This window comes from Bactrocera latifrons, unplaced genomic scaffold (genome assembly GCF_001853355.1).
Source record: "Bactrocera latifrons isolate USDA-ARS-PBARC rearing strain unplaced genomic scaffold, ASM185335v1 scaffold_433, whole genome shotgun sequence".
Lineage (NCBI taxonomy): Eukaryota > Metazoa > Arthropoda > Insecta > Diptera > Tephritidae > Bactrocera > Bactrocera latifrons.
In genome coordinates this window covers 90,854-103,872 of record NW_017537083.1, presented here as the reverse complement: position 1 = coordinate 103,872, position 13,019 = coordinate 90,854, and the positions used below count along the sequence as shown (strand labels likewise).

The 13,019-nt window shown below is 40.2% G+C and overlaps 1 protein-coding gene across 2 annotated transcripts in view; it reads right to left on the bottom strand.

Moving 5' to 3' along the window:
• LOC108972875 (apoptosis-stimulating of p53 protein 1) overlaps nucleotides 1-13,019 on the bottom strand; it is a 121,699-nt gene that overhangs the window by 74,545 nt on the left and 34,135 nt on the right. Inside the window, exon 2 of one of the 2 annotated variants that reach the window (XM_018939757.1) lies at nucleotides 11,377-11,438. In XM_018939757.1, coding sequence (XP_018795302.1) covers nucleotides 11,377-11,409 — 33 coding nt within the window. In that variant the 5' untranslated portion in view covers nucleotides 11,410-11,438. Of the gene's footprint in view, nucleotides 1-11,231; nucleotides 11,265-11,376; nucleotides 11,439-13,019 lie in introns of those variants that run through there. The other variant, XM_018939758.1, reaches the window with a different exon arrangement.

Genomic DNA, 13,019 nt, shown 5'->3' with positions numbered 1-13,019 from the left:
CATTCAACTACACAAACCCTGCGAGCCAATTTCGACCCAATGACAGCTCCTTGCATGCCTTCGTATTTACCGTTAACCGTCATCAAGTCGGTTTTTATTGTTTTGCGGCTGCCGCACGCCTCCATATATCCACAAATCTCTGCCATATACGCTCTTCCTCACTTCCTTTTCTTTAAGTCACTGCAGCGGCGTGTGGTTGCTGCGGCTCATGTCACGTGACGTAGAAGTTGTCATTCGTCTGTCGCAAATTGCAAGCGCAGATAATCGCTTTATTGCCAATATTTTGCATATGCTTACGATGTATCTTTTTTATCGCATTTTAATGACCTTTCCACCGCACGGCCCTCGCCAACCTCCTCTAGCCACCTCTCTTCGCATTAATAGCTACCAAAGCGCAGTGAGGAGAGCATACGTGGCGCTGGAAGTTCAAGAAAAGGTCGTTGTGCTGCCGGAAGAAGTTTGCGATACAAGCGCGTTTATGTGTGTGAGTGTGAGTGTGTGTTTGTGTTGATGACTTACATATAATTGAATTAAGTTAAGACAGCAAATTTACCGTAAATATCAGTGCATACACAGATTCTTGTTGTTGAGACAAACATAAATAATTGCGAAATTTTTTTCGCACACAACAACGTACTTGCCGCTTACAAACTAAATTTGTTGTTGTTTTTACATCTGTAATGAATTAATGCTACCAAATAGTTGTAAAATTTTGCTTTTGTTGTAGTTGGATTACTTTTTTGTGTTTTACATACAGCACGCGAATTCGTTGTCTTTGTTTTGCCTATTTTACTTTATTTTTTCATTTGTCGTGTTGCTTTTGTTGTAACATTTTTTAAAAATATTTTTCTAACTTTCTTATTAAATCCACTGACATGAAAACTTTCGCTGTGGCGCACGCACGATATACCCCTTTGTTGTCGTTACCACTAGAGAATACAACAACAACAACTACTAAACACATTCGTTTTCACCAACGTTCCTCCAACACATATACACAGCCATATACATATGTAAATCGGTTTGTCACCGCTATTGCACGAATACGCACGAAAAGTCAACGAGTTAGAAGCACAAAGCTTCAAAGTTCACCTTTACCGTTAGCGTTTGGCACGCGTGACCGCAATGTGCTAAGTCGAAAATTCAACTAAACTTGCTGGCCGAAATGTTTGAATGCGTTGCCAAAAGCCAAAAGTGCATAGAACGCAGTCACAGCAGTCGCAAAGGAGGCACGCCGTGTTCGGTTAAAACGCAAGCGAGCAAACGAGTGAAGTAACGTTGCACGAAGTGAGTAACACCAGCAACCGAGCGCTTCTCGGGCAAGCGAAAGGGCTGTTGAGCACGTTGGGTGTGTACAGTATGGGGTCGTGGGTGGTGGCTGATGTCGACTCCACCGTGGACACTGTGGAGTAACCCTGTGGTGTAGTGTTGGTTGTGTAAGTGGCTCGGTTGTGTTTGTGTACTTCTGTTGTTTTGAGCGAATTCTGTGCTGAGTGAGTCAGTTGTAAAGCGATAACCTGAGCACACGGTTGTCAACTTGTTGAGTGTGTTCGTTCGATTATGAGCATGTTTGATCGAACCGTTATGTAGGCATATCCATACACAGCTGTAGGTGTGATTCCAACGAATATTGCTTCTGTGAGAATATAATTTTATTTGTATATATGAAAGTATACATTCGGAGGACAGTGTTGGGATTTTTGCCGAAATTGTACCCAAAGTACGTTGAAAGAGTAAATTTGCTTGGTAAGTTGACCTGTTTAAGTCTTACAACGTAATTTGTACAAGTCAAAAATATTTTGAGTAATCAATGCTGAGGTCGTAATCTACATGAATGTGTACTCAAGGACAATTGCTCAAAAATTTATAGAAAATCCAGAAAGACTGCTAGCAGCATTGCTTCTCATGATTTATATCGGGTTAACGAATCGGTAAAATAACTGAGATTCAAAGGTATAACCAACTCACTTAGAATTTCGTGGAGGAAATTTCTAAGTTCATCCGTCCTCAGATTTAGCTCGAACCGAGATATGTATACCGATAATCATTTAACAGTTGTTCAAGTCTCTATACTACTAAAAGTATCCCTCGACAAAGACGTATTTAGATTTTTAATGGGTGAGCCCACTACGAAAGTACTGCAGTTTACGGAACAAAACACGAAGGCCAACAATAATATAAACAATCATATCTATGGAGCTTATGAAATGGTTACTCAAACTCTTTACTGAGGTCTCATTCTCATCGAATTTCTTAATGGATGAACTGAATATGGAACGTAACTGCAAGGAGCCGCAATGATCTGAGTCACACTCGAATCCCAATAGTACACAATGTCAAAAGGAGATGGACTTAATAACTAGAATCATGTAACTCTCGACAAAGACACATTCCAAGCGAAACACGTAGGATAGCAGTAGTAGGAACTACAAGATTTTTGTAGCTTATACTTCAATGGAAACGGACCTCTTTTCTTAGTCTACTCAATATAATTATGAATTAGTATTCAGTCAGACAAWTCAGACAAATTCACAAATTCTTAATCGATGGACTGAGTATGAAAGGAAAGAGAAAAGTTGCGATTCCTGATGATGAACCGATTACTGTAAGGAAATAAATGGGTTYCTTATTAATCTTGTATAAAAACTTTCGAAGTATCAGTTCATTACACGTCTTAAGGCTACTTAATGGATGAACCAAATATGGAAGAAAATTGAAAAAAATAGAGGAACCGCAATGCGAATCTCGAGCCCCAAACAATGCCAAAAGAGATGGACGTAATGGCCAGAATCAAGTATACCTCGACAAAAAGGTATTCCGATAGATGCAAGGGTACACCCTTTATCAGTCTTGACAATATATGGTTGTTATAGGGAATATCGCTACAAATATGAACACCATCACAAACAAATTGCACCCTCTGCAGCAGCAGCTAAGAAACGCTTTGCATATCTTCTCTTCCTGCCCAAAGTATGAAATAGAGAGATTTGAAGTAGAGAACCTGATAAACGAGAATATCATGCCTTCCATGTTCCTATCGAAGGTGGTCTCGGACAGAGTGAGAGCGTGGTTATCTATTGCTATGAATTCGGGAGAAAAGAGCAGTAACGCAGGGATAACAGAAAGATTAACCGGAATTAGGCGAAAATGCGTGACTGAAGAGCAGAATGGCTGAGCTTGGCCCCACGTTGTAATACTTAACGGGATCCCGTGCTTCGAATACAAGCCATGACGATGAAGTTCAGGATTTTGTAAGTAGGCATACTGTGCCGCAAGTCCTATTTCTGCATGGTCCCAAGGGAGATCTTTAATGAGCAATGCGAATCGTACATATCGTCTGGAAAAGTGACGATATCCTTGAAGATTTCCCCTCCCAGAACCAACAAAAGCTTTATTAGTCTAGTCTTCACTCTAATGCAGTTTCGTTCACCAGACCTGAACCGTATATGAAAAAAAAGAAATACAACGCATTGCTCTCAGCGAAACTCCAATCMCAGTAGCACAGAACATTAGAAGGGATAGACTTAATGCTTGGAACCAGCACACGATTTCTAATGGATAAGCTTATATGCTGATTCGTAAACAAATTAGACAGAAAATTGTCCCTGAGCAACACCAGGGGAACAGTCGCAGAAAATTTTATGCACTTAAAAGGAGGCTAAACGTTATTATGTCGAGACATCGGAAGAACTGCGAAACATCTCTGGTACTAATGCTGCGTAGGGTAGGGAAACCGACTTCTTCGTCTCTACTTCYCTTTGCCACTTTCTGAAATTGAAARCTCCAGTTAGTATAAAGGACGAKTTTTCTCGAGAYGTTCCAGTCGGTTTAAAGTCTGCCGCTAGTAGAAACTTTATACAWCGTTACAATTTTACGCAATTGTCCAACACTGGCACACTGTTTGAGCAGATTGTTGCATTAACACTGAAGTGCCAGGTTGAGAGGCTAGGCAARGGGTGCAGATTAAAAGCAACGCTGACATGACCGACCCCAATAATGACGCTTACTTTGGGTTAATATTAAATGGAGTCAATATGAGCGCGTGTGTGTGTTAGTGGAAGGATATGTGTAAGGATGCCAGTTAGAAGCGCTGGAAAAAAAAAAAAAAAACTAAATGGAAGGGATAGTATGAAAGAATGCAAAGAAATGGAATGAATGAAGCGCACACAGAGCTCATGAAGAGGGTTCAACAGAATGTGGACAGTGAGAGCAATGTGGAGCGACAAGTGCTGCGTAGTAGATAACTAAGCGTGGGGGTGTGTTGCAAGACTATAAGTCGTAAGTAAATTGTTGCACGAAGCGAGCGCACAATGCCTGAGGCGATTGCTGCAACATCAGCGCTACAAACAAAGCGCCACGCGTAGGCAGCATTACAAGGTCTCACACACACACACATGTACATATAGTAGAGACTCATGGACGCTTACACACACATAGATGTAGGAGTAGAAGCAYTTGACTTTTTGCGCTTGCAGCGCTGTGGCACTTCTTCACAGCTGTGCGCCATGTTGCCAGATGCCAGATGCTAACAACTGCAAGATAGACACACATACACATACATATATGTGTTTTGTGCGCGAATGGAGAAAGAACAGTTAAAAGAAATGACTGCACCTTCCGGCTGGGCTGTCAGCGTTTTGTTTGAATTATTGATGGAAATTAAAATTTCGCGCAMTGTGGCGCGAGCGATTGTTGCCACCGTCCAACAACAATACGAAGATAATCTCAAGAGGGTGCAAAAGTGAGGCAGCTGCGCGGGTTAAGCTGCCGCAACGGATGTTAACGAAAACACTTGTTTCGCGGACAATTGCAAGTGGCAGGCACACGCACACACATTTAACGCTGCCATTTGTTTTTGTTGTTTTTTTTTTTTTTTTTTTGGAATTGCGTCGTGCAACATGTAGTGCTCGCAGTGAGTTGATGAAAGATTGTTCCAGGCTCGGCAGCGCCAACTGCTTACATACATACATACATACATAGATAGGTGCCACAAGGCGTTGCAGCCACCAAGCGCATGCAGAAGAACGTGCCCGGTGCCCGCGGTGGCGTTTGGCTTCTGCGAAAGTGGCCAGCCGTTGTGCTGACGAAAAAGTWGCGTTAGCTTAAGGCGCCGCRTGTGGCGKGCAAYGCGCTTGGGACGGAAGCTGAGGYAGCCGTTGTGACAGCTGTCGTTGTCATTGCTAAACAGCGGCKCATGCAAAAATATAACACACTTAAAATATGGCCACAAATACAACTGTTGTATTGCCAGCAATTTCCTTTCTTTCACTCGCTGACTCTTCCACTCGCTGCGCTCTCTGTGTGGGTGTTCGATCGAAGTGTGTGTGTGTGTGGKAGACATCACTCATGCTGTCTTTTAATGACGTTCGAGTTCAAGGAGCTCGCCCACATGGAAATCTAAGTGCCTCTTTGCTGCACAACCCGTTATTCACAGACATTTTCAGTYTGGTTTAATTTTTAAATGTGATGCTTGGGAATTAGTTGCCATAAAGGGTTCACATATGAGGCATTTTTGAAAGATTTCGTTACTTATTGGAGAATCTGACTTGAGTTGTCTAAACAAGTTGGTATCAGGTTAGTCTGTGCTAGTTTTGAGCTTGTTTTTTGGGATCAGGACCGAAAAGCAAACTTCGACAGTTTTAAGTTAAAGACCTCTCTTGGCACTCTGTTCTTCTCAGTAATAATAAGGTGCTAAATAAGACTGAGAAGACAGTTTAAGGTTATTATACTTGAAGCAAGGCTATTCATAATTGTAATGAGCTTGAACAAAAGCAAATAGAGAGAGAGAAAAAGAGAGTGTTCAATATAAACAACGAGAGAGAGAGGAATGAAAGTACATATGTAATAGGAATTTTATATATAAATGTAAAGCGATGATGTTTAAGCCACAAAGCTTAGGGAATCCTTCTCACAAGCCCCATAGCTATCAGTAGCTGCACTGAAATAGCGACGAAGTGTCGCAAAGAAAAGGAAATTTCCATTTTATACGAGGTAATAACTTATAGTATATTTTTTCGTAATAACAATGTACACCAGAAGCGTTCTGACAAATAAATAAAAACACAATTACCAATTTCGAAAGCGAAGCGCTTGTTCCAGAACGGCATATCGGTGTTTTGAAGAGCGAAAAAATTGTAGAAGTTGTATTTTTTTATTACAGTAATTACTTACTAAGTAAAGTAAAGTGAACTATGAGCGGATAAAARTGGAAAATTCATCTTGTCATCTCTTAGTCAGCCTATGGACCAAAATTATGCCGAGCGAACACCTCGATCAAATTGAACAAAACTCGCTACAGTTGTTAAAATAATTAAGAAAAAAATAATTAAAAACTATTTTTTATTTTCATAGYTTTTTTTCGAGACTTGAGAATCATAAGCTGGGAATAACGTCGATTCTCAGAGCGAAAAAATCATAGACATTGACATTTTTTGCTCACACTAGTAGTTGTCAAACGAATTTTGGGTGAAAACAAAAAATTCACATACATATATATGTAGTTATATCATAATCAGCCTATGGTCGAAAATTATGCAGAGCGAACACTCGATCAAAGTGAACAAAAATTTGTATATATGTTAGTTGTGATACGTTGAATTTAAACAGATAGAAAAACTTATAATTTAATAAAATGATATTTTCTTTTTTTTTTTATAAGACTGCTTGACTAAATGAAATCCAGATCTATTCCAGAAACATAGAACCGGCTGTCGTGGAAATTATTCATGCCTCTTATCTGCCGTCGATCTGCCACATACAATATTTCATCACCATATTTCCCCCCATTTTTGTATATTTTTCAGCACTTGTCTGCTATGTAYAATTTGCAACCCTTTGACGTTCACKCAGTTCATTTTTATTATAATCCTTATCATTATTATTATTATTACTATTATTATTATTATTATGTGTGTGTTTATGGCAGCCGTAAACATTATGGTATTTCGCGCTGCTAGCTTAACTAAAGCTTTGACTTGTGGGCGATTGTCTGTCCTTATTTTCATGCCCCCACTTTTCTGTCCATGACTTCTCACATGCCCCACAGCTACTATTTACTTCTCCAGTCCTTTGGCTGGCTCGTTGGCTGGTTGTGCCACGTCAACTGCACAATATGTTTGTTTATTTCGCTACAACATTGTTATTATTTTTAATGCACTCTCATATACGCACACACACAAAAATTGTTTTTCACTCCTTCGCTTTGTTCGCTTTCTTTTTCGCATTTTCGTGCTTTATTTTGTTACGAGTATTTGCTTTGTTTGCGCTTGCCACGACTTCTGCCAGCTCCCAACTTCTGTTTACACATTCGCTGTTGTGTCATCCTTGTGCCTGCCGGCCTCCAGCTGCTCGCTTGCCAACTCGCTCGTCTCAAATTAATTTACTTWTAAATACAATTTGACATTGAGCGCAACAAAATGTAAACATTGCATGCTCGAATGAATTAAAAATGCAAAGCAACACAACACACAATGAAGATAATGTAYGTACATATACATATATGTAGATGTATATCTATACAAACGTATATATGTGTATGTATGTGTGTAGTATAAGTGGACGACTCGCGGCGAGGTTGCCTTAAATCGCCGCTYGAATTAAGTGTGGGTTAAGCCTGGCGATAGAAAGTGCCACACCGGGGTGTTATTGTTGTTAATATATTTGTTGTTGTTTTGCATAGCGCATTGCAGTTAAATTTATTTAGCGAAAACCAATTTAGCCGCGGGTGGTCGTCTAATTTTCTTTGGTTTTGTTTAATTGCTAAAATAAATATTTTCGCAAGGATTCGAATTTGAATAAAAATWAAAAAATAAAAACTTTGTTACTTGTATAAAAAATTATTGTTTGTACTATATTTAAATACAACAGCGTTTTAAATAATTTTTTTAATATCTCCTTCGGTTTAGCTAAGATTTTGGCGCCATGCTTGCCTTCAGTTTGAAGCTGGATCGAGCATCGCTTAATAGCGTGATGCTTTTCTCTTTTAACATTGGAATTGGGGAATTCAAATCTGTAGATTTGTATGGCCAGTCACTGTCATCTGTTCTTAAGCTCAGATTAATCGTACGCATATATACTTTTTTCTGCAAAGTTTAATACGCAGAGTGCTTCGGTTCCGCTTAAAACCAGTCAATAACTCTTCATGTATTTGCTACAAAGTGTCGATCTATATTCTTATCTATATCTTAAGAGTTTTCTTTCGTCACATTTTTCATAAATGTTAGTAAAATGTGTATTTACTGTAAATATGTGAACGAAGAAGGAACATAAATATTTTATTTATATTGCTACAACCTGAAGAACAGCAGCAAGTCTATAGGCATATATCTTCGAAATGGGCTAATATATTGGCCTGAAATCGGTAGAACAACAACAGTTTTCAAATCGCAACCACAAAAGAACTGTCTTCATATATCTGTTTTCAGAAYCTTGCAGCACTTTTTTGAAACAATCCATGAGTTTTACTAACATCGAAAACCTACCACTGACTAAATAATATGAAAGAGTTAAAAACAGAGACTTGTGAAACGTGAAAAGAGGTTTATTATAATCTAAGGAACACAAAACAAAATTAATTTTACATTAGAAAACCATACAAAGAACATAATACACCATAATCTACTTAACTGAGACTAAATGTGGTACTTTCGGCTAGGTTAGGTTATGTTAGTCTGGTAGGCCAATGAGCCACGCATAGACCTGTTTTGGACCTTTGCGATACCAGATGGAGTTCAGTTACTAGATCCATGAAAAGTAGTCATTCTTTMGGATCCATGAGTAGTAGTCATCCTAGGTTYATTTAAAGCAGTTATAAAGTAAAAAATATGATTTTTGAACTTAAATTTCGCGCGAAAACCCATTCTTCGAAATATCTTTTTTCGAGGTTGGTATGAGTTTCAGTGACTTCTGTGTCAAACACCACGTCAAAATAATCACCAGTCTTTAGTATATACTTGAAATTATTCAACCAAATAAGATCTATTCCATTTCGTGTGTTTTTTTATTTTTTTTATTTTTTTTATTTTTTTATTGGTAACAATTGGCCACGTCAACTGATGATCAAGATATCAATAAAATATCAAAAGAGATCAGTCCAAACCATTTTGAAAGATCATGTGGGCTTATGAAAAGTAAAAGCACGTTTGGTTCCAAAATCGTTCAATATTTCGATAATCAGCGTCTCGTTAACGTCTGTGAAACAATGCTTGCGACTAGCGACTATCAGGACATCATGCAACGTATTATTACTGACGCTGCGTCTGGGATTTATGCTTGGTACTAGGAAATAGACGATCAATCGGCCAAATTTCGTGAAAAAGGTATGTCGGAGCCGAAAAAAACCGGTCAAAGTAAGTCAAAAAACCAGGTTATGTTGACAGCTTTTTTCGATTATTGAGCTGTGGTGCACTCTCAATTCCTACCGACTGGCCAAACTAACAACAAGGAATACTATTTGAGTGTCATGCGTCGTTTGCGCGAAGCTATTCGTAAACAGAAGCCGGAGTTATGGGCCGACAACTCTTGGTTTTTGCACCACGATAATGCACCGTCGGATGCTGCATTCATTCCTCGCGATTTTTTCACCAAATTTTCAACGTATATCGTGTCGCAAGCTATCTTCGGAAAATTCTTTATACCCAAAATATAACAAATATATAACCATTTAATAACCAAAACCCAAATTTTGTTTCGATATAACTGGTGTATACTATTTCGTTTTTCCTTCGCCTGTAAACTTATGAAAATGTGTGTTACGTTATTTTGCATTTTAGTGACTTTATATGAAATAATGATGGTTTCAGTACATATAGGTCATATTCAGAACAGAATATATACCTTTGTCCCAAAACTAGTAACTACTGCAAATATTTCATGCAATTAAGTAATAGTTTCTCTACTAKCACTTACTACAACAACTCTACAACAACAAAGCTGCAAAGCAGAGGAAACCGTARACCCACTTGCAATAGCGCCCTAGAGTATGCTACAGTAATTACATGCAACCGCAGCCACGCCTTTGCAAAGCAACCGCCAACAACAGAGTGAGCCTCGAAGGAATTGTGCCCGTTGCGACTTGCGGACGACGTTTGCTTAACACAATTTTAGCTATGACTAGCTTTAGTATGTTTGTAGTGGGTTAACCTAGGCTATGGTCGCCCAACTTGCTGACTGCGAGTCCGCATGGCGTGCGCCGCGCGCGTCKCACTGACTRCTGTAGCGTTGAGAAGCCACTGAGTTGAGCCCTTTGAGGCGAGCGTCAGCACCCACAACGCCGTTGCTAGATGTCACCAAAGCTAACTGTATGWATTCATATATATGTGCTCGTGTGTTTGTCGCCGAGTTGAGACATTGGAATTATTGTCATCTGCATGSCGGAGCACGGCGCGTCGCCGTAACGGTGCTCATTTCTCAAAAATGCCAAGTTCGAGTAGAAWTTTCAAACGCTTTCGCGACAAAACATTTTTCATACAAATATTTGTTTTCCTTTCTTTTGCTTCTTCTACTTACTTTTCTGMTAGCGTTTTGCATGTGCKGGTCTGCCAGCGACTTTGCTGAAAAGCTAGCGCGAGCGCCTGACCGATTRAAGCACMCTTACATACACRTACACACAGACACATGGGCGCACATATTTAAATTGCAATTTATGGGCTATCCAGTATGAGCGCGAGTGTGTGTATGCACGCGCTGGCCTGCAGCGCGAGGCCATATCAAGTCAAGCCAAACTAAAACAAAGCGCAGCGCCTAGCAGTCTTCCAAAGCTCTAGCGCGCTTCGCCCGGCCATTTCACTACATTCTATTTTATTATTTAATGGCATTTGCTTTTATTTAATTTTACAAAGCGCGCTCTGGCGGCCGCGTCCACCCGCTCTCTACACGACGCTTATTCAACTTTCAACTTGATCCTGCCCCAATTCAWTTGTTCTAATGCTTCCCCCACCGCGTGCGCTCATTTTTTGTGCTTTTTTTTGTTGGAAAATTTTCGCTTTTGTTTTTGCTAAGCATTGTTGATGAAAAAGTAATGTAAGCGCGCGAGTGCTGCTTATGCATACAGGGTGCGGCAAGCGCGCACATTTACGACATACTGCTTGTGTGTTTGTCGCGCCGCTTTCGTCTAGGATTGCGCTGATGCTTTCAACCCAATCAAAGCTATAAGTGTATATATATATTTCTATGAGTCTGTAGGCAGGCTTGTTAGCATATTTATGTTGCATGTTGTTGTTGTGCGTACTTACAATATCGTCCAAGTTGTTCGTCGGCTCCTTCATACCTGTCTCTTATACACATCTCAAAGCTATAAGCGTATATATATATTTCTATGAGTCTGTAGGCAGGCTTGTTAGCATATTTATGTTGCATGTTGTTGTTGTGCGTACTTACAATATCGTCCAAGTTGTTCGTCGGCTCCTTCATACCATCTCGTAGATGCGCAGCACAACAATCTGCAAATTAAATGGAAAACAAAAGAAAAGTTAAATACAACAAAGTAAAAATTAATGCACACACACACATACAGATGGGYACACGCACACAAACCTAAATACAATTTAGTAAATACAAATACAAAATGCGGGTTTGCGTGCCGCCATAACATGGCATTAGCTAAATGGCCGGGTAGCGTGCGCAYAACAGCACAGCCGGCGAAATTAAGAGCAAAGAAAGGAGAGGAGAGGGAGAGAGGACGGGCGGCGTCATTGACGATGAAGGCGTCATTTCAATTGCTGCTACTTTTACGAGTTATTTGCATTTAAATGTCGTTTGCTGATAACAATTAAAATGAATGTCTGTCCGCGCGCGCACATATTCGCCTGGACACTTGGCGCGGCAGGAGCGACGCGGTGTGCTTCACTTTGAAAACTTTCCAAATATTTTCAGAGCAACGATATGGTTGTTGATGCGGCTTGGTTCGGCTTCAATTGAAATGGATCGGCTTGAATGGCATTGGTTTGGCTTGACTAGGATTGTCATGCTTGAGTGAATTTGAGCAGCGTTGCGCAGCAGAAACGCCGTTGCTTACGCGTTCTACAGCATAACAAATCGTTCAAATGACATGCCACATTGGTTTGGCTGTCGCCGATGGTTTGATTGTGCTGTCGCCTGCGCCACCACCAACGCCTTCATTGCTAATCTCATGGATAAAGCTGCTTGCGTTCGCGTCTCCCTTCCTCCCGCGTGAATCTCGTGGCCGCCCCGCGTCCACGGCGTATAATTACCGGTGATTTAATCTTACGCATTTCCGCTATTTAAACAACACTTAAACATTGTTTTTGGTGTGTTCTTTTTCATATCGGTTTGCTCCTAATTTGGGTGGGAGTTTGGCTCATCACATTTTGCACACAAATAAATGTCGCTCATTAAGCGCAACGAATCAAACACTATTATTGGGCGCATATTCTCGTAACTAAACGGGTGACTATCGCTGATGTTAGGTTCAATGACTGATCGAAAATGGCACTCGGACTAAATACTTTACGCATTGCTTTGTGMAGCCATAAARACAAAACTCCTGTATTCGATCTTAGAAGTCAGCAAAGCGAATTGTGTTCAAAACAAATTTGGTCAGGCATTTAATGTCTATTTCCAGCTGCTCCGTGGGATATATGAAGGTGTGTGCTCTGAAATGTTTGACTGTTGACTTCGGAGACACGGCACAATCAAGAAAGAAGCATCGACATGTTTTCACCACCTATTATTTCATGCGGTAAGACAATATGACAGTGGCATGTAAGAACTCCAATAACTAGGGAGAGGCTGCTGGCCTTACAAAGAGCTCACTGAATTCGTCACGATTGATCTTGGGTCCAAAGGAGCTTGCGACAGCGCATCTGGCTATTCAGTAGTAGAACACAGAAGAAGAGTGGAGCCCGACCCATTCCTTTTCTATCCACAGCGAGGTACTTTCCAGCTCATTAGCATTGCAGTTAACTACGATTCCGCTGTGACCTGACACAACTAATAGTCCTATCATCAAGTCGATGCCAGTGATAACGAGATAAGACATTTATTTAACAGCCTTGAATGCA